At 37.6% G+C, this 21,125-nt stretch overlaps 1 protein-coding gene across 1 annotated transcript in view; it reads left to right on the forward strand.

Moving 5' to 3' along the window:
- The window catches only part of RDX (radixin), a gene marked incomplete at both ends in the record, with an annotated part of 37,124 nt that extends 16,658 nt beyond the window's left edge, over positions 1–20,466 (forward strand). The window contains 5 exons of the mRNA XM_080703181.1: positions 7,615–7,745; positions 13,777–13,937; positions 15,262–15,354; positions 19,198–19,440; positions 20,302–20,466. Of these exons, the coding sequence (XP_080559307.1) occupies positions 7,615–7,745; positions 13,777–13,937; positions 15,262–15,354; positions 19,198–19,440; positions 20,302–20,466 (793 nt within the window). The remainder of the gene's footprint in view (positions 1–7,614; positions 7,746–13,776; positions 13,938–15,261; positions 15,355–19,197; positions 19,441–20,301) is intronic.
- Positions 20,467–21,125: the final 659 nt, after the last annotated feature.

Raw genomic sequence — 21,125 nt, forward strand, 5'->3', positions numbered from 1 at the left:
CCGCGTATGATGGCGCACCCTTGTAATCCCAGCATTCAAGAGGCTGAGACAGGAGGATCACTGTTGGCCGCCATTCTCAGCTACTTGGTGAGGCCCTTTGAAACTCAGTGAGACCCTGTTTCAAAATAAAGAATAAAAAATAGGGCTGAGAGTATAGCTCAAAGATAGAATGCCCCTGGGTTCTATTCCCAGTACTGCAAAGAAAACAACAAAAGATATTAAGTTGGACTGTTACTGTAGCCTCTGTCCTTGCTTAATGCTCTCAAATGCCTTTAGCTTACATTGTGGTTTTAGTCTTTTTTAAAATTTTTTATATTGCTGCATTGTAGTCATACATTTTAATGGAGTACAAGATGGTAGAAGCATAGATGCACATATCATTCATATAGCCTTTCCCCAATTCCCACTCCATCCCCCCCTTCCCTCCTCCTCATGTTTGGCTTAGGATTGACTTTATTTGTGAATGTACATCATATACATTAGGGAATTTCCCTCTTCCCCTCTCCCATCCCTGTCAGGTCGCCTTATTTGCTCATGTATGGTTTCTCCTTGTCTAGAGTTCCTCCTATGACCCTTTTTCTCCCTAGTTACCACGTAATAGGGAGAATATCTGATTTTCTACTTTTTGAGACTGATTAATTAATCTCACTTAGCATAATGTTCTCCAGTTCCATTCATTTTTTTCTGCAAGTGATGTAATTTTGGTTTTTGTGGCTAAGTAAAATTCCACTGTGTAAAATTCCATTGTGTACATATCCCATATATAGTTTTGTAATCCATTCATCTGTTGATGGACATCTTAGTTGGTTTCATAGTTTGGCACTTGTGAATGTGTGGCTATGAACATAGATAGATATATGCATGCATTTGTTTGGTATTTTGGTTTCCATTCTTTTGTGTAGATACCCAGAAGTGCTATTGCTGGATGATATGGTAGGTTCATTCCCATTCTTCTTCTGAGTATCTTCCATACTGTTTTCGAAAATAGTTGCACTAATTTGCAATCTCACCAACAGTGGATTAGAATTCCCATTTTTCCACATCCTCACCAGCATTTGTTGTTTCTTGTGTTTTGAGTGATTGTCATTCTAGGTAAAGTTAGATGAAACCTCATAGTAGTTTTGATTTGCATCTCTCTTATTGCTAATGATGAGCATTTTTTCATACATTTATTGGCCATTTGAATTTCTTCTTTTGTCTATTTGGTTCACTTGAGCCCCTCTCTCCCCCCTCTCTTTTTTTTTTTTTTTTTTGGGCAGTACTCAGGATGGAACCCAGGGGCATTCTACCTCCGAGCTACACCCCCAGCCCCATTTTTTATTCTTTTTTTTGAAATGGGGTCTCACTGAGTTGCAAAGGACTTCACCAAGTAGCTGAGGCTGGCCACAAACTGTGATCCTCCTGTGTGAGCCTCCCAAATGCTGGAATTACAAGTGTGTGCCACCACGCCCGGCTCACTTGCCCATTTTTGATTGGGTTGTTTTCTTAGCACTAAGTTTCTTGAGTTCTATAGTCTAGGTATTTTCTCCCTTCTGTTGGTTCTCTTTTGAGATTCTTGATAGTTTCCTTTGCTGAACAGAAGCTTTCCAGTTAAATGCAACTTTACCAATTGATCTGCCTTTTAGGTTCTTTGTGCCTTTGGGGTCTTGTTGAGAAAGTTTTTATAAGGTCTCTGGTCTGATTCCCAAGTCTTTGATCCATCTTGAATTGACAGTTATGCAGGATGAGAAAGTGCGGTTTATTTTCATTTTTTCTGCATATGTTTAGCAGTTTTGCCAGCACCATTTGTTGAAGAAGCTATCTTTTTTCCAGTGTATATTTTTTGGGTCTCGTCAAAAAATCAATTGGCTGTTAAGTTGTGCAGATTTATTTCTGAGTGTTCTGTTCTGTTCCATTGGTCTATGTATGTTTTTGTGTCAGTACTATGCTGTTTTTATTACTATGGCTTTGTAGTATAGTTTGAAGTCAGGTATTGTGATACCACCTGCTTGGTTCTTGTTGCTGAGAACTACTTTGGCTATTCTGGGTTCTTTCTTTTTTCCCCCCAAATTAATTTATGGGATTGATTTTTCCATGTCTGTGAGGAATCACCTTGCTAATTTAATGGGTATTGTGTTGAATCTATAGATTCTTTTTGGAAGAATGGCCATTTTGATGATATTTAGAAGATTTTATTTTCTATACATTTTCATACTCTGTCTATCCAAGAATATGGGAGATCTTTTCATTTCCTAAGGTCTTAATTTTCATTTTCCTAAGGTCTTTTACCTTCTTGGTTAAGTTTATTCCTAAGTATTTTATTTTTTGTGGGATATGCTGAGTGGAAGTGTTTTCTGGGTTTGTAGTCATTTATTTATTTATTTATTTATTTATTTATTTATTTATTTATTTATTTATTTATGGGTCTGAGGATGGAACCCAGAGGCATTCTACCTCCAAGTTATACCCCCTGCCCCCCCCTTTTTTGGTGGTACTGGGGGTGGAACCCAGAGGCTTTCTACCTTCGGGCTATACTCCTAGACCCATTTTATATTTTATTTGGAAACAGGGTCTCACTAAGTTGCAGATGATCTCATTAAGTAGCTGAGGCTGGCCGTGAACTGCGATCCTCCTGTCTTATGTTGTCTTACTTTCTTTTTTTTCTTTTTTTTTTTTTTTAGGGTCTGGGGATGGAACCCAGGGGCATTTGACCTCCGAGCTACACCCCCTGCCCTATTTTTTATTCTTTATTTTTTTGAAACAGGGTCTCACTGAGTTGTAGAGGGCCTCACTAAGTAGCTGAGGCTGTCCAAGAACCGTGATCCTCCAGGTCTCAGCCTCCCGAATGCTGGAATTACAAGCGTGCGCCACCATGCCCAGCTGTTGTCTTACTTTTAAAAAACTTTTTTTGTGTGGTACTAGGAATGGAACCCTGCTCTATTTTTTTTTTTTTTTCTTATTTTGAGTTGTGAAGGGCCTCACTAAGTAGTAGCTGAGGCTGACTTTGAACTACAATTCTCCTGTCTTGCCTCCCAAATGCTGGGATTACAAGCATGCACCCCCACGGCCCAGCTTAAAAAAAATATTCTTAGAGGATTTTATTTTCTATACATTTTTGTAGTCTTCATTTTTAAAAATGGTTTCTTTAAAGCTTTCATTCTTATGACAGTGAAAAGTTATGAGTTAAGTGAAAAGTTACTTTATGTGCATTTTTTATTTCACATTCACTACTCCATATGATGTTTGTTTTTCTGTCCTGTTCTCCATAATGCTGATATATTATTTGCTTTATCTGTATGCCCTTATTTCTCAATTCATAGGAGTGCTACGTGGTTGTTCGTAGTATGTAGTATGTTTGATTAGTATCATTTGGTGATGGTGCTGTATTCTAGTTAAAGCCTAGAAGGAAATAGAAGACTTTAAATTCTTTTTTGGCATAATAACCCATGGTTCCTCTCTTGGATACATTTTATAACTTTTCATTACAAAGCATTTATTGAGTGCTTTATATACAGTAGAAATTCAGTAACTTAAATTATTCTAGTAACCTAATGATTAGCAGTCTTTCAGAAATGTCTTCATATTCTGCCAAGTCTTCATATTCATATGCTTTATAGGTCAGAGAAGTTGGGGGGGGGTGGAATGGCAGCCATGTTTGAAAACAATTTTGGTCAAGCCCACTGACAAAGTAGTCAGCCAGTATTGGGAGAATACTTGGAGGTATGCAGTCTGTGCTGATAGACTGTTAGGCAAGAGCCATAGAGGGGGAATTGCAGCAAAGAGGCTCTTGGCCTACAATACCTTGCTGTATGTGGTCATAATTTATTCCCATAATTCTTAGCGCTTAGCTTTTATTGGCAATGCAAATGACATTTTTAGTTTTTACTCTTATTTACATACAAATAGAATTTTGGCTCATTCTGTAATTCCTGAAAATAATTTTCTATGGATAAAATGGTTACCAAATTTAAGAACTGAGAGCTTCAAGTCTTTAATTTGAAATCAGATAATCAATGTGGCAATTGTAGATTAGCTCTGGGAGATGCTGTGTCACAGCTTGGCAGCCTTTATCACTAAGATATAGCTGGTTTCCTGCAAAGACAATAGGCTCTGAAACTAAATAGATCTCAGTTTGAATGCTCTTCCAACATTTGTTTAATGACTCTTTTTAGACTGTACTTCCTTGTTTTTAATGTGAAGATAATATTTTTACCTTCAAGAGTTTGTGTAAAAAATACTGACAAATCTAGACATTAGCAAAGTACTTAGTGTTTATTAAGTAGTAGGGTTTAAGCCAGGCATAGTGGCTCCCGCTTGTAATTCCGGCATTTGGGAGGCTGAGACAGTAGAATCCGGGTTCATGGACAGCCTCAGCTACTTTGCAACTCAGTGAGACCCTGTTTCAAAATAAAAAATGAGGGCTGAGAGTGTAGCTCAGGTAGAAGGCCCCTGGTCCCATCCCCAGTACCACAAAAAAAAAAGTAGGTCTTAATAGTAATTCTTAACACTTTAATACATACATAAAGTTGAATATAAGTTTAAAATTCAGGCAACCGTTATTGGACCTGTTTATATCTTTGTAAAGTATTTTAAATGTGTTTTTATTTTAATAGAGAATTTATAGTTTATTAATGTTATATTTGTCCTTGAACTAGAACTAGTCAAAATGAGTATTTCCAAGTCCAAACTAGCCACATTTGTAGTTGGAAGAAACACAAGAAACTTCATAGAGAAAGTAAGGTCTTGACCAAGGCTTGGTTCAAGGATAAGAAAGGAATGATCAGATGAGGAAGCCAGCTCAAACAAATGAGCCAACCTAATATGCATGGCAGGCCTAGGAATCACTGAGTGGACCAGATTAACTCTTCCCAGCAAGCAGTGTGCAAAGGAGAAGCACAGTCTGGCATTTATCCAAGGGAGATCGGAGACCTGAAAAAAGTAGATACCACTAAGTTATGTGGAACCCTCAGGGATCTGTGTTATTTGAAGTGTTGGCTGGTGATGGCTATAGTCAGGAGAGAGGAGAGACTTGAACCTCTCGAGGGCAGCAGAGTAAACTGCAACTGTTGTACATATTACAGTTGGGTTAAATGTCTACTGTATGCCTCTTCCATTTTTTAATAGGAAGATAATTTTTGCCCTTATCTTGCATGTTGCCACATCCAGCCCCCCCCCCATATCTTTTTTCCCCTTTCTTCTGCATCTCTAAAGAGAGCAAATAAAACACCAAGAGGGAAAAGGTAAATCAAACCAATAACAGTCCTTTTAAGGGGCCATCTATGCCACAGATGGACCTGAAAAGTTTTGAGTGAATGGACTGTGATTATAGCCTTGAAGATTGTGAAATAGGGTTTGCACTATGCATTTTCAAAAGGTGTTGGAGCCCTGGGGAAGCACCAAGGAAGGAGTTGTCTTGGAAACCTGTGACAGTACTGAGGGTGACTGTGGAGAAGCTGGGGTGGTTGGAGTGGGCAACCAGTCAACATCCTTTGGTGACAGTGTGATGTGGAAAGAGGTCTGTACTAGATTAGCAGTTACTTGAAAATGGTGTGCATTTGCTTTCATGGACAGCCTGATGTTTCAGCTGTCTGCAGAGCATGGAAGAGACAAGCAGCCCCTGAGGGGCCACCAGACCCTTCCTTTGTGCAAGGACTCTGGCAAACTCAAATATTTTCTTCAGCTTCTTTCATTCAGATCTTTTAGAGGGGTAGAAGCCCCGAGCTCCTTAAATCTCTATACTTTATAGATTGAAATGAGAAAGAGGTGAGCATGCTACCCAGTGAACCCAAGTACCAGGGTATGGTTACTGACTCTTTCTCCTAGGTGTTGAGAGTGTGCCTTATTTGCATGAATGAGCCCCAGGCCCTTAGTTCTTAGGTTGTGTGAGGATTTATTAAACAAGCAGGAGTTGTAGTGACCCTTACACTGTGTTGTCTTGTGGTAGCAGGAGGTCATCATTAGGGCCTACTCATGCTGCCTGTGACGACTCTGATTCAGAGTGAACTCTCTTTCTCTATTGAGAGCAAATGGATGTCTAGGTTCTGTAGGAATTTACTCTATAAAATGTAGGTTTATAGAGTAAGGAAAATAATTTAAATAGAAAGACCTTATCAGAGACTGGAGGTATGGTTTTGTGTCTGAAATTCAGAATTGGTGCTCAGTGGCAGTGGTGTCTTTTTGTGGAACATTAAAGATGTGTTAGAAATTAAATCAAAGTTTTTTTATTAATAAAGAAATATATTGAGGTAGTGATTTGAATATGGATTAAAGTTTTTAAGTAATGCAGTTTTCCATCTGGATTTTATTCATATAATATTATTTTGGGTTTCCAACATTGAATCTGACCCACAGTAGGCTCTTGGTAGATATATGAAGAATCAATTTGACTATATTCAAGAGAGAAACAGTTAGTTGGGCATCATGGTACACACCAATAAGCCCTTTGTTAGGAAGTTGAGACAGGAGAATTGCAGATTTGAGACCAGCCCCAGCAACTTAGCGAGGCCCTCTGCAACTTAGTGACATTGTTTTAAAAAAATAAAATAAAGTAGGGCTAGGGGTGTAGCTCAGTAGAATGCCCCTGGGTTCAACCCCCAGTACCATAAAAATAAAATATAATATAAAAATAAGAGAAACAGTCTTATCAGACCGTTGGCAGATGTAGCTAATGATGAAGGCATTCTTTCCCACCAAGCTCTGTTGATGGTTTTGTTGTTGTTGTTTTAGCAGCATTAGACATCTGCTGTCATTCTAGTTGAATTGTCAAGGAGATAAGACTAATTTATCATCTTGTACTTCTCTAGAAATTAAACTTGGGATTAATTGTGTGTGAGTGAGTATGTGTGTGGGTGAGGAGAGGGAGGCTGGAGATTGAACCCATGGGTACTCTACTTCTGAGCTATACCTAGCCTTTTTATTTGTTCTTTTGAAACAGGGTCTCCCTAGGTTGCTGAAGCTGGCCTTTGAACCTGTGATGCTCTTGTCTCAGCTTCCCCAGTACTGGGATTATAGGTGTGTGCTACCATGCCCAGCTGCATTAATTGATTTTTAATGATTGTTGCCTTCTCAGGCTGCTTTTTTTTTTTTTTTAAGGTACTTGCTTTGGTTTTATCCTCCAAGCCTCTTCTTATATCACCAATAGGGGGCTCCTGTTAATCTAAAGAAGGCATTTTCTTGGAGTATGGCAACTATGCAGCTCTTATGTTGAAATGTAATTTGTTTTCAGAGTTCATCTTTTATGCAAATGGTCAATCTGATCTTTTCCCCTACTCAAACCTGCTTTTAAAATGTGCTTTGTACACAATACTTTCCTAGCAGTTTTGTAAATTTGACCATTAATAATCTTCCTATAGTATCTAAAGCTTTTAATATTTAAAAAATAGTCATCACTGTCTTTATTGTGAATCAACAAGAAGTACATTGGAACCCAGCACATGTATATATGAAGACATAGGAGCGTATGAAACAGTATAGCCCTATATTTTTAACTTTGTCATATTTTGAATACAAGTGAATATATGAAAGATGTTAATATATGCTTTAGATTCTTCTTTGTTGAGTTAGAGTTTAGTACTTAGGTTTTACACATATTTCTGTCTATTAATTTGTAACATAGAAATTGCCATTCCTTCTAAGGGCACAATTGGAGAATGAAAAGAAGAAAAGAGAAATAGCAGAAAAGGAAAAAGAAAGAATAGAACGTGAAAAGGAAGAGCTAATGGAACGTCTAAGGCAAATTGAAGAACAGACCATGAAAGCCCAAAAAGGTAAAAGTCTCTTCTTGATAATGAATTCAGAATCATTGCTCTACTAATAGGTAGGAAAGTTAACATTTAACATTAAACTGCCAAATTAATACTTACTGAAATCACATTATATAATTTTTGTGTCGGGTGGTACTGGGGATTTAACCCAGGGCCATCACAGCCCCAGTCCTAGGGTGTTCCTAAGTTGCTGAGGGCCTCCATAAGTTATTGAGGCTTGCCTTGAACCTGTGATCTTCCTGCCTTGGCCTCCCAAGTACTGGAATTACAGGCATATACCACCACCACGCCTGGCTCATCATACACATTTTGCTAAGACACATTCAGTTTTAGAGTGTGTGCTTTCATTTCCTTAATCACACAAATATTTTCATGTGTACTCTTATTATAAATAACTATATGCATATTAATTTATACCTCTTACTGTTCAGGGTTCCCTAAATAAAACCACATATTCAGTACTTCAAACACAACATTTATGAAGTGTTTCACAACATTTAAGTACTCTAAAAGCACTTTCAGCCCTTCTGACTATGTAACCAGTTTTGGAATTCCATCCCTAAAAGTTATTTGATTTCAGGGTATATTAGAAAACACTTGAGATGTTGGGAGTATAGCTAAGTAGTAGAGTACTAGCCTAGCCCATGTGGGAGTCTCCTGGGTTTGATCCCTAGCATTGCATTTGAAAGAAAGGAAGGAAGGAAAGAAAGTGAAAGGAAAGGAAGGAAAAAAATAATCACACATAGACATGCTATGCTTTTTGTTTGGTTTTAGTAATATGTTTGGAAAAACTTAACTACCTAGGCAGCATGTGACGTAAATACTGAGTGTACTAAATACAGAACAAATACAAGAATTTTGCTTACTCACTTCTAAGGACACAGACTGAAAGTAAAGGGATATAAGATGTTTCATGCACATGGAAGCCAAAAGAAAGCAGGAGTAGCCATATTACTATCAGATAAAATAGACTAAACAAAAGCCATTAAAAAGAAATGAGGACTGGACATGGTGGTGCACGCTTGTAATCCCAATACTTGGGAGGCTAAGACAGGAGGATCACAGGTTTGCAGCTTGCTTCAGCTACTACTTAGTGAGACCCTATTTCAAAATAAAAAGATAGAATAGGGCTGGGGGTGTAGCTCAGATTGAAAAGGCCCTTGGATTCAATCCCCAGTACCACACACACACAAAAAAAAAAAAAGATGAAGAAGGTCATTATGTAATAATAAAGGTGTTAGTTCAGCAAGTGCAATTAATAACAATTCCAAATATACATATGTATTCAGTATGGAGTGCACAAATTTATAAAGTAAATATTAATAGACCTAAAGGAAGAGATAAATGCCAGTATAACAATAACTGGAGACTTTAACGATGGACGGACCATTCGGATAGAAAATCAACAAGAAAAAGCAGTTATATTGCATCCTAGACCAAAGGGACTTGTACAAAACAGACATGTACAGAACATTCTATCTAGCAGCTGCAGATTACAAAATCATAAAGAAATAGAAAACCTAAACAGACCCATAATAAATAATAAGATTGAATCAGCAGAAAAACTCCCACCAAAGAAAAGCCCAGCATCAGATGGCTTCCCTGCTGAATTATGTCACACATTAAAGAATAACTGATACCAATTCTCTTACGTTTTTCCAAAAAACATAAGAGGAAGAAATTCTTTCAAACAGTTTACAAGTACTTACTTGTCCAGTACTAACACCAGATAAGGACACAACATCAACAAAGATAAAGGTTAGTATCTTCCATAAACATAGATGCAAAAGTCATCAAGAAAATGCTAGCAAACTAAATTCAACAGCACATTAAAAAAGATGATTCAGCACAACTCAAGATTCATCCAGGTATGCAAGGATGGCTCAGTTATATGCAAGTCCATAAAAAGTAATGAACTGTATCAACAGAATGAAAAACAAAAACCAAATGGTTATCTTAATTTATTTTTAAAAACATTAGATAAAATCTAACATTGCTTCACAATAAAAACACTGTACAAATTAGGCATATAAGAAACATACCATTACATAGCAAAGGTCATTTTTAGTAAGTGGAGGGAGTGGGCAAAGTTCGATGAGTGGGTACTAAGATACAGTTATCTAGGAGCAGGAAGTTATCTAGGAGCAGGAAGCTCTGGGGATTGTATTGGGACTATAGATAACAATTAGGCATAGCACATTTTTAAAAAGCTAGAATGAAGGGGTTTGAAGGTGTTCACCACAAAGAATTGATAAATGCTTAAGGAGATAGGCATGTTAAACATGATTTAAACATTACATGGTAACCTGTTTGTACAACTTTTAGGTTTTTGTGTTTCAGTTAAAAATAAAAAAAACCTTTAAAAAATAAAATAAATAGCCAGGCGTGGTGGCGCACGCTTGTAATCCCTGTGTTTGGGAGGCTGAGACAGGAGGATCACGCAGGTTTGAAGTCAGCCTCAGCTGGCTTAAGAGACCCTGTTTCCAAATAAAATATAAAATAGGTCTGGGGTTGTAGCCCGGAGGTAGAAGGCCCCTGGGTTACATCACCAGTACCACAAAAATATATAAATAAATAAATAATAAAATGAAGAATTCTAGAATTTAGCTATACTAATATCTAGTATTATGTATTTTTCATCTTTATAACCAGATAGCCTTTAAGATTTTAATATTATTATAGTAATATTATCATACTATTATATTATTTTCCAAAGAATTCAAAACCTAACCAAAGAGTAATTTTTCTTTACCTCTCTCAACCCCCACCCTTAGTCTTAACTTTAATTACTTAAGCTAGTCCTGATTAAGAACAATTAGTAAAAGCTTATATATTGCAGTTAGCTTTAATACCTTCCTGGCATATAAATGCTTAGTTTGTCCTCTTTCTATAGCACACAGTGAAGGTCGCCCATTCTTCTTAGGACATTACACTCTCTTTGTAGGTAGCATTTTCTTCTGTCACAGAACTTACCTTTATTAAATTCTTATTTAGTAAATAAGAATTGTCAAGATAATGTCTGAACTTAGTAGTATTGAAGTCATTTTAATTTTTTGTTTTTTTGTGTTAGTAATATTTTCCTTTCCTATTCAACTCACTGGAATAACAAAAGAATTAATTTTGTGATTTGTATACTCAAGGATTAAAAATAATGCCAGGCATCTCCAAATATCTCTCATTTTCATGGTTTAAGAATATACATAACTCTGGGCGTGGTGGCGCACACTTGTAATCCTTGCATTTGGGAGGTGGAGACAGGAGGATCGAGCAGGTTTGAAGCCAACCTCTCTGGCTTAAGAGACCCTGTTTCCAAATAAAAATATAAAGAGTAGGTCTGGGAGTGTAGCCCAGAGTTAGAAGGGTTTCCAGGAACCCTAGTACCACCAAAAAGAAAAGAAAAGAAAAGAAAAGAAAAGAAAAAATAATATATGTATACCAACAACACAATTTCTAATAATATAAAGGTCTCTTATTTGAGGTAAGTCTTTTTTCAGATTTCATTTCTTGAGTTCACTTATCTAATACAGGTTACTGATCCCTACTTAAAAAATTAAACATGGAAAATGCTCCAAACTCTGAAACTTTGACACTACAGTTGGTAATAATTCTACACTTGACTTCATGCCACAGGCCTTAATCACAGTGCAGGCACACCAGAAATAGTGTGTACAGTCATCTTCAGGCTGTGTATATAAGGTGTTTATGAAACTAATGGATTTCATGTTTGGATTGAATCCTAATTTCATTCCCAGTTTTTTTCATTATCTATATGCAAATACTTCAAAATCTGAAAAAGATTCAAAACACTCTGATCCCAGATATTTCATTTAAGGGATGTTAACTGTGTACTTAGCTTTAGCTTAGATAAATACTTAGTTTAAAATTGATTAGTAGCCAGGCATGGTGGTGCACGCTTGTAATCCCAGCGCTTGGGAGGCTGAGACAGGAGGATCGCGCAGGTTTGAAGCCAGCCTCAGCTAGTGAGTCTCTCAGCAACTTAGTGAGACCCTGTTTCCAAATAAAATATAAAATGGGTCTGGGAGTGTAGCCCAGAGGTAGAAAGCCTCTGGGTTCCACCCCAGTACCACCAAAAAATAAAAAAAATTAAAATTGATTAGTGGATATGTGTGTGTGTGCGTGTGTGTATAAAAATTTTTTTTTTGGTGGTACTGGGGATGGAATCCTTCTACCTCCAGACTAGACTACCAGACCTATTTTTTACGTTTTATTTGGAAACAGGGTCTCTTAAGCCAGCAAGGCTGGCTTCAAACCTGCAGGATCCTCCTGTCTCCGCCTCCCAAGCGCTGGGATTACAAGCGTGCACCACCGCACCCGGCAGATTAGTACATTTCTAAACGTGGCAATTTGTTTACCAAGGTCAAAACCTTAAATTTTATGTATGTGGTGCTAGAGATTGAACCCAGGGCTGTGGGCCTGAGAGGCAAGTGCTCTACCATTGAACTATATACCCAAATACTCGTCCCTCCTTTTTAAAATCTGTAGGGTTCCCCCCCCCCCAGGTCTGGGGGATGGAACCCAGGGGAATTCGACCTGCCCTATTTCTTTTATTCTTTATTTTGAAACAGGTCTCACTAAGTAGTTGAGGCTGTCTGCAAACCATGATCCTCTGGTCTCAGCTTCCCTAATGCTGGGATTACAAACGTGTGCCACCACTCCTGGCTGTAGGTATTTTTTAAAACATATTTTCATTGGTTCAGTGTAATTATGCATCATACTGAGATATGAATACCCCTTTTAAGATTTGTTTAACCAGGAGCAGTGTTGATGCCTGTAATCTCAGTACTTGGGAGGCTGAGACAGAAGGAATGCAGGTTTGAGGCCAGCCTTAGTAACTTACCCTGTTTCAGAATGAAAAATAAATAAAATAGGGCTGGGGATATAGCTTGGAGGTAAATATTCCTGGGTTCAGTTGTTAGACACACACACAAACACACACACACACTCTCTCTCTCTCTCTCTCTCTCTCTCTCTCTCTCTCACTCTCACTCTCACTCTCACTCTCACTCACTCACTCTCACTCTCTCTTCCCTGAGGCTAAAACTTTAAGTGAAGATTATTTTTTAAAAAATTGAGGTATGTGCTTCTAGCCTTATGACATGAATTACAAAAAAATTTCATGTCTTTTTATTTTGTAATTACATAATTTCTTTCTCTCTTTCTCTTCTTTTCTCTTCTTTTCTTTTCTCTTCTTTCTTTACGGAACCCAGGGGCATTCTACCTCCGAGACACACCCCAGTCCTATTTTTTTTATTCTTTATTTTGAAACAGGGTCTCACTGACTTGCAAAGGGCCTCACTAAGTAGCCGAGGCTGTTTGCGAGCCATGATTCTCCTGTTTCAGCCTCCCGAATGCTGGGATTACAAGTGTGTGCCACCATGCCTGGCTACATAATAGATTTCTAAAAAGTATTAGTCTTTACCAAGTGTTTCAGTCAACACTCTCACTGCTTTGACCCGAAGTGCCTGATGACCAACTTAGAGGAAGGAAGACTGATTTCCTCACAGTTCTGGAAGTTTAGAGGTTTCAGTCCATGTTAGATTGGGTCATGACTGTGGAGCTCAGGGCCTGGTGGCAGGAAGCAGAGCGGGAATGTAGGGTGAAGGTGAGAGACATACACAGTCCCCATGGCCACAGCCCCCATGACCTCTCTTCTCTAGCCACACCCTACCTGCCTCCCAGGAAACCCATTAATCCACCAGTAAGTAGATTTATTCATGGGCGAAATTTGAATACCCAGGATTGAGTCATTTCATCTCTGAACATTTGGCATTGTCAATACATGAGCTCTTCCAGATGGGATTTCTTATCCAAACCATATTGCTAAGTTAAAAATAAGTGTATATGTATTTACATATATACTAACTTTTAGTATATATATTTATATATTTACATGTATACTAATTTTTAGAAACTATAAAGTCTAGATTTCTTATTACAATCTTGACTTCTTTCAGTAATAATAAGAATAATAAGAATAAATCATTTTTCGTGGGGGGGTGCATGTTTTTGACAGAACTAGAAGAACAGACTCGAAAAGCTCTAGAACTCGATCAGGAACGGAAGCGAGCAAAAGAAGAAGCAGAACGGCTAGAAAAGGAGCGTCGAGCTGCCGAAGAGGCCAAGTCTGCTATAGCAAAACAAGCTGCAGACCAGATGAAGAATCAGGAACAGCTAGTAAGGAGTTGTCTTAGGTCTCTTGGAGAAAAAGAAAAATTTAAATATATGCATAGTATGAACCTTCTAAAACTTAGGCATATTTTATCTTCTGGAATACAAACCAAAGGTATATAAGTAACTAATAACAAAGCATGACAGTAAATCCAAAATATCTATTTCTGCCTTAAAGAATATCTAAAAACAGAATAAAAGGTATTTTTCTATGATTTATTAATGGAGCCTGTTTGCCAATAAAAGATTCCCATTTACTTAGACTTTGGACAGATTCTGTAATAAGCCACCTGGCATCTTTTGTTTTAGATAAATTGACACAATATGTTCTGGCCCCTACATGATAACTATATGCCACAATTATTGGATTTCTTGTTGTTTAGAATAGACATCCAAATATTGAGGAGACATAGCACTTAGAAGATCTTAGATCTACACATTAACTCAGGCAATTACTTGCTATATTTCTTTGGGTCTTTTTTTATCTTAGTGTTTGTCTTTTGAAAAGAGGAATGATACTTATTGAGGAATCAGATGACATTATTTAACAAAGTGGTCTCTATAAAACGTTAGATAACTTTTTTCTTGTAGAATTTAGTGAATAGTTTACTAACAAAAGTTTTTAAAATAGATGTTATACACTGTAAGTCCTTACTACTGAAAACAGGATTTATTACTTGTCTATAGAATAAAAATGTTTGTTTGTTTGTTTCAGTTTTGTAGGACCGGGGGTGACCCTAGAGGAACTCTAACACATTTTTACATCCCCAGTCCTTTTAGAAAAATTTTCATTTTGAAATAGGATCTTCCTGAGCTGCCTAGGCTGGCCGCAAACCTGCGATTCTCCTGTCTCCCAAGCACTGGGATTACAGCAGTGTGTCACCACAAATGGCTAGCATAAAAATCTTTTTGCTTTGTCTCCTTATTATCTCATTATTCAAAAACATACTACAATTGAGCTATTTAAGATTTTCATGCCGGGCGTGGTGGCGCACGCTTGTAATCCCCGCGCTTGGGAGGCAGAGACAGGAGGATCGCGCAGGTTCGAAGCCAGCCGCGCGCGCTGGCTTAGGAGACCCTGTTTCCAAATGAAAATGTAAAAATAGGTCTGGGAGTGTAGCCCGGAGGTAGAAGGGCTTCCAGGACCCCCAGTACCACCAAAAAAAAAAAAAAAAGATTTTCAGTAAATACTGCTTCTTAAATATGTTTTTTTAATCTGGGAAAAAGATACAAAATAGCTCAACCATGTAGATGGAACTTTTTTGACTTAGTATATAAGATTATTTAAAATACATTATTTTAGTGTTGGTAATTATATTGTTTATTTTAGGCAGCAGAACTTGCTGAATTCACTGCCAAGATTGCCCTTCTAGAAGAAGCCAAGAAGAAAAAGGAAGAGGAAGCTACTGAGTGGCAACACAAAGTAATCATCTGTTCCTTTACTAGCATTTACTGAATAGTTGGTCTGTACCATTAGGAAAGCCAAGAATAGGCTGACTTTATACAGATGAATATAAGATTAATGTGCTTCAGTGCTTTGGAAACACAGAAGAGAAGATTAACTTGGTGGGGGGGGTGAGATAGGTATTAGGGAAACCCATATACACTTAAGTTAGTTCTTGAGTAATAAATTAGATTTGGGGTAGAAAAGATTGGGAAGGATCAAGGACTAAAGAGGTACTCATTTCAGATAAAAGGGAATTGAATGAGTAAGGGAAATGTGAATGTACATGATTTGAGGGCAATCAGTAAACCACCAAAACTCAGAGTAGATGTTCAAAAGTATTAGGAAATGTGGCTTGCAAGTTGGATAATAGGGGATTGGGTTGTGGCACCCTTTAAATGAATGCCATGCTAAGTCAACATGGGGGAAACCTGTATCTGTATATGCGCTCTCAAGATTTCAAAACAGGATTATAGAATGATCAAACGTGGTTTTATAAAATAAACAACCTAGCAATCAGTATGAAGGATACATTGGGATATTGGATACTGAAGAGATAAGTCTTGAAGGGTATGTCTCAATGAAAATAAAGGACAGGGTTAAGAGGCATTTTGAGGTGAACTGAAGGAACAAGGCCACAAAACTTTTGGATATGAAATTGAATTAGAGAGTTGCAGTGATGCTGCTGAGATTTCTAAGGAGAATTTCTCATAGGTGAAACCACTATTGTTATAAGCTTTAGATGGAGGGGGCATAAGAATTAAATGATATTAGCCCTTATATGTAACTGTTAATAATTTTTTAGCCCCAATAATAAATAGTTAGACCAGGGTGTGGTGGTATACATCTATAATCCCAGTACTTGGGATACTGAGACAGGAAGATTGCAGGTTTGAGGCCAACCTCAACAACTTAATGAGATACTGTTTCAAAATAAAAGAACTACAAAAAGAGCTGGGGCTGTAGCTTAGAGGTAGAATGCCCCTAGGTTCAATCTCTAATACCCTCCTACACTGTTACATATGATATTTCTATAATAAAATGTATTTATTACTGAAAATGGTATTTTTCCATTCTTAAATTTTTATGATGCCAATTTAAGTTTCTTTGGAACCTGGATGTGGTGGTGCATACTTGTAATCCCAGCATTTGGGAGGCTGAGAAAAGAGGATCTGTGTTCGCAGACAACCTCGTCTACTTAGTGAGGCCCTTTGCAACTCAGTGAGAGCCTGTTTCAAAATAAGGAATAAAAAATAGGCCTGGGAGTATAGGTTGGAGGTAGAATGCCCCTGGGTTCCATCCCCAGTGTGTCCCTCTGTGCATATGTCCCTGTGTATTATACATACAATGCTACAAAAATAAAACTACTTTCCTTAGCTCTTACTGAAAGGCGATTTATAAACTTCAGAGACACGAGCTTTTAAAATTAATACATTATAAGTCCTGTGAACTACAGAAAATGCACACAAAATTACATTTCACAAACTAATATAATACTGTAAAACTTAAGTGCATGTTTGTGTGTGTGTTTTATTTTTATTTTTATTTATTTATTTTTTTGGTGGTACTGAGGTTTCTGGAAGCCCTTCTACCTCTGGGCTACACTCCCAGACCTATTTTTACATTTTTATTTGGAAACAGGGTCTCCTAAGCCAACGCGCGCAGCTGGCTTCGAACCTGCGTGATCCTCCTGTCTCTGCCTCCCAAGCGCGGGGATTACAAGCGTGCACCACCACGCCCGGCTGTGTGTGTGTTTGTTTTATACACACACACACACACACACACATACACACACACACACACACATTTATGTATCTGAAATGATATTGTACTCTATATACAATGCTGTTTTAGTGAATTTTCATTTCCTTTAAACAGACTTTCCCAATCTATCGAAAAAGTCTTTCAGAAATAATTTACTATGTTAGTATTCAAAGTAGAACTTTGCATTATCTGTCTGTTATTTTTGTTACTCTAAATTTTTTTTTTTTTTGTGTGTGTGTGTGTGTGTGTGTGTGTGTGTGTGTGTGTGTGTGTGTGTGGTGGTTGGGGTTCTGAGGTTGAATTCAGGGGCATTCTACTTCATAGTTATGTCTTCATGCCAATTTTCTGTTTTAAAACAGGGTCTCACTAAGTAACTGAGTCTGACCTCAAAACTGTGATCTGCCTGTCCCAGCCTTTCAAGCACTAGGATTACAGGCATATCATACCATGCCCGTCTGTCTTTTTTTTTTTTTTTTTTTGCGGGTCTGGGGATGGAACCCAGGGGCATTTGACCTCCGAGTTACACCCCCTTTTCCTATTTTTTTTTATTCTTTATTTTGAAACCGGGTCTCACTGAGTTGCAGAGGGCCTCACTAAGTAGCTGAGGCTGTCCGCGAACTGTGATCCTCCAGGTTTCAGCCTCCCGAATGCTGGGATTACAAGCGTGCGCCACCACGCCCGGCTTGTCTTTTATAAATGTAGGACAGACCCTCTTCTTATGCTACTAATTTAGTGAAGGGACCTGCAGAATGTCCCTCCTCCTATGTTTGTATAATTGCTTGTTCATGATGTCATTCACTTATCATTTTATCTCTAATATTTCCTATAAACTGAAAGATCCAGAAGCTTGAAGAATTAAAAGTTTTTTTTAATATAAAGGCATTTTAGGTGGAACTTTCATATAACTTAGTATCCAGAAGGGAACACTTGTGAGAGTAAAAGGAGTGTTATAATACGAGACAGCAGTGGAAAAGAAGACTTTGCCAGGCAAACCATGAAAATATAATCATTCAAATGATTGGTAATGTTGGATATTTTATGCAAGAGGCATGTAATATCTAGAGTAATGACAGTTTGACTTCTCCACTGTCTATTTACATTTTACCACATGTGACTTAAGAGTGTGTGTGTGTGTGTGTGTGTGTGTGTGTGTGTGTGTGTGTGTGTGTGTGTGTGTGTGTTTTACCAGGGATGGAACACAGGGGAATTTTACTTCCAAGCTGTATTCTCAGCCCCATTTTATTCTTAATCTTAAAATGATCTCACTAAGTTACAGAGGGCCTCACAAGTAGCTGAGGCTGGTCATGAACCTACAATTCTGTTGTCTCAGCCTTCTAAATATTGGTATTACAAGCTTGTGCCACCATACCCAGCTAAATATAATCTGTTAATAGGATATAACATTCTGCAGAATTGTACAAAAAAACCATTTTCCATTAAGCGTTCATAACAATTTCAGCAACAATGGCTAATCCTTGCCAGAATTAATAATTTTATTTGGATTTTCAAAGTGCTTTTAAATTTTTCTCTTGGGAGGCCGAGACAAGAGAATTGTGGTTCATGGACATCCTCAGTTACTTAATGAGGCCCTCCACAGCTTAGTGAGACCCTATTTCAAAATAAAGAATAAAAGATAGGGCAGGGGTGTAGCTTAGAGGTTGAATTCCCCTGGGTTCCATTCCCAGACCCGGAAAAAAAAAAAAACCAAATTCTCTCTCCTTGCTGTATCCTTCTATAAAAACAGCTTTATTCTATTTTGTGTGTGTGTGTAGTTTTGATGGGCAGGATAACTAGGACCCCACCCCCACCCCCCCTTTTGGTACTACGGATGAACCCAGGAGCATTCTACCTCCAAGCCCTATTTTGTTTTTTATTTTGAAACAGGGTCTTGTTGAGAGTCTTGAGTTATTGAGGGTGTTCTTGTACCTGCGATCCCCCTGTCTCAAACTCCCACATACTGAGATTATAGGTGTGTGCCACTATGCCCAGTCATAACTTGATTCTTATAATTACCACTTTTCAAAATAAGTTGCTCATAAATTTATTTTTAATGTCAAGGCTTTTGCAGCCCAGGAAGACTTGGAAAAGACCAAAGAAGAGTTAAAAACTGTGATGTCTGCCCCCCCTCCACCTCCACCACCACCAGTTGTTCCTCCAACAGAAAATGAACACGATGAGCATGATGAGAACAATGCTGAGGCCAGTGCTGAGCTCTCCAGTGAAGGGGTGGCAAACCATCGGAGTGAGGAGGAGCGTGTAACAGAGACACAGAAAAATGAGCGTGTGAAGAAGCAGCTTCAGGTATTTAAGATGTGCAGTTGCATGCACTTTTAAAGTACAGTTTACATTCTTCCCATCTTAGATAAACTTATTTAAGAAGAATTTAAGATTTTTAGAAGCTTCTAATACTGGCCAGCCTTGTAAATCGGTTTGCAAGTATCAAGCCTATAGCCATGTTACTTAATTTCTTCCATTATGTGACCCTGTTAGCTTATTAGTTAGTTATTGATTATTGCTTGATCCATTTTAAGAGCTAGAAAGTATTCTAATGCTGTTGAAAACAGAAAATATACGTTAATTTAAAGTTACCTATACAGTTTTGCTTAATCTAAATTATTTGTTCAGATTTTTATATTGGCAAAGGTCATTTTATTAAATGTATGTTGATTAAAATAAGCCATTTTAAATATGAGAGATTTCTTTTTCTATATGAATTCTAATTTTTTAATTGGTGAAATCTTTAAATATTAATAAAAGTGATAGTTGCAATAAATATATTAAGATTTTTGGAGAAAGTTTTTCTCACAGTTTAGATTATAGTAGCAGTACTCTGAAATGACTACCTTGAATTTTTTGTGAGTTATTTCAAATATTGGATAAGAAAATTTAGAATATGCAAAATATCTTGGTTTATGAGTATAGAAATGAAAGGCCATGCGTATTCCTCCTAATACACTACCATCACCATTACTAAAAGTAAGCTTTCACATATTAAAGAAAATTATTTTACAGTGGAAATTTTAATGTAAGTTTTTTAAATTTAAGGAAAATTAGCCATGTTTAACCTTCAATATCCCCACATTCTCTCACTTGCATTTTGATAATAAGTTTTTTAAATTTAAGGAAAAATTAATAGCCATATTTTTTATTTTTTAAATGTAGGCATTGAGTTCAGAATTAGCCCAAGCCAGAGATGAAACCAAGAAAACACAAAATGATGTCCTTCATGCTGAGAATGTTAAGGCAGGCCGTGATAAGTACAAGACTCTTCGACAGATTCGACAAGGCAATACAAAGCAGCGTATTGATGAGTTTGAAGCAATGTGAGAGCTGTTATTTTGCATACATGTTCTTCATAAGCTGAACCACCAACAGAGAAAAGCAGGCCTGCAGACGTGGTGGAATGCATCCCACCTTGCCAAAGCTCTTATACCAATCTGACTGTGGGAGGCTGAGACAAAGGGTGCTCTGTGGCACTAAGGCAGTGTGATGTCATGCTTGCTTTTCTTTTTCTTTTTGGCCAGGGAATGGAGAACTGTGTTCCATCACCTTTCACAATTTTTATTTTTTTTCTGTTGAAGATTAACACTAATTATCATGTCTGACAAATGTGTATGTGTGGTTTGAGCACTTTGTACATTTTGAAGGATAAAGGTGAACATTTCAGTGAGTGTTTAGATAGAACACTCGATTTTCCCTTGCCCTTTCCATGTTTAAACTACAACATCCCCACATTCTCTCACTTGCATCTTCTCAGTGTGCCCTTCTGAGTCCTGCCGTCCCCATATCCATAGCTGCTGTCGTACAGATCACTGGCAGTATTTAAAGTTATGGTAGACAGCAGAGTAGACAAAAGTCTTTGATCATTGTGTACAAGATGACTGTGAATCATGAAAAGAATTAGAAATTTCATGGTATAGTGTGCAGCTGGTGTTTCCTTAAATCCCACTTATTTGTTATTTGCTTACAATCATCTTTGAAAGTTT

The sequence above is a fragment of the Muscardinus avellanarius genome, assembly GCF_963383645.1.
Source record: "Muscardinus avellanarius genome assembly, chromosome: 1".
Taxonomy (NCBI): Eukaryota; Metazoa; Chordata; class Mammalia; order Rodentia; family Gliridae; genus Muscardinus; species Muscardinus avellanarius.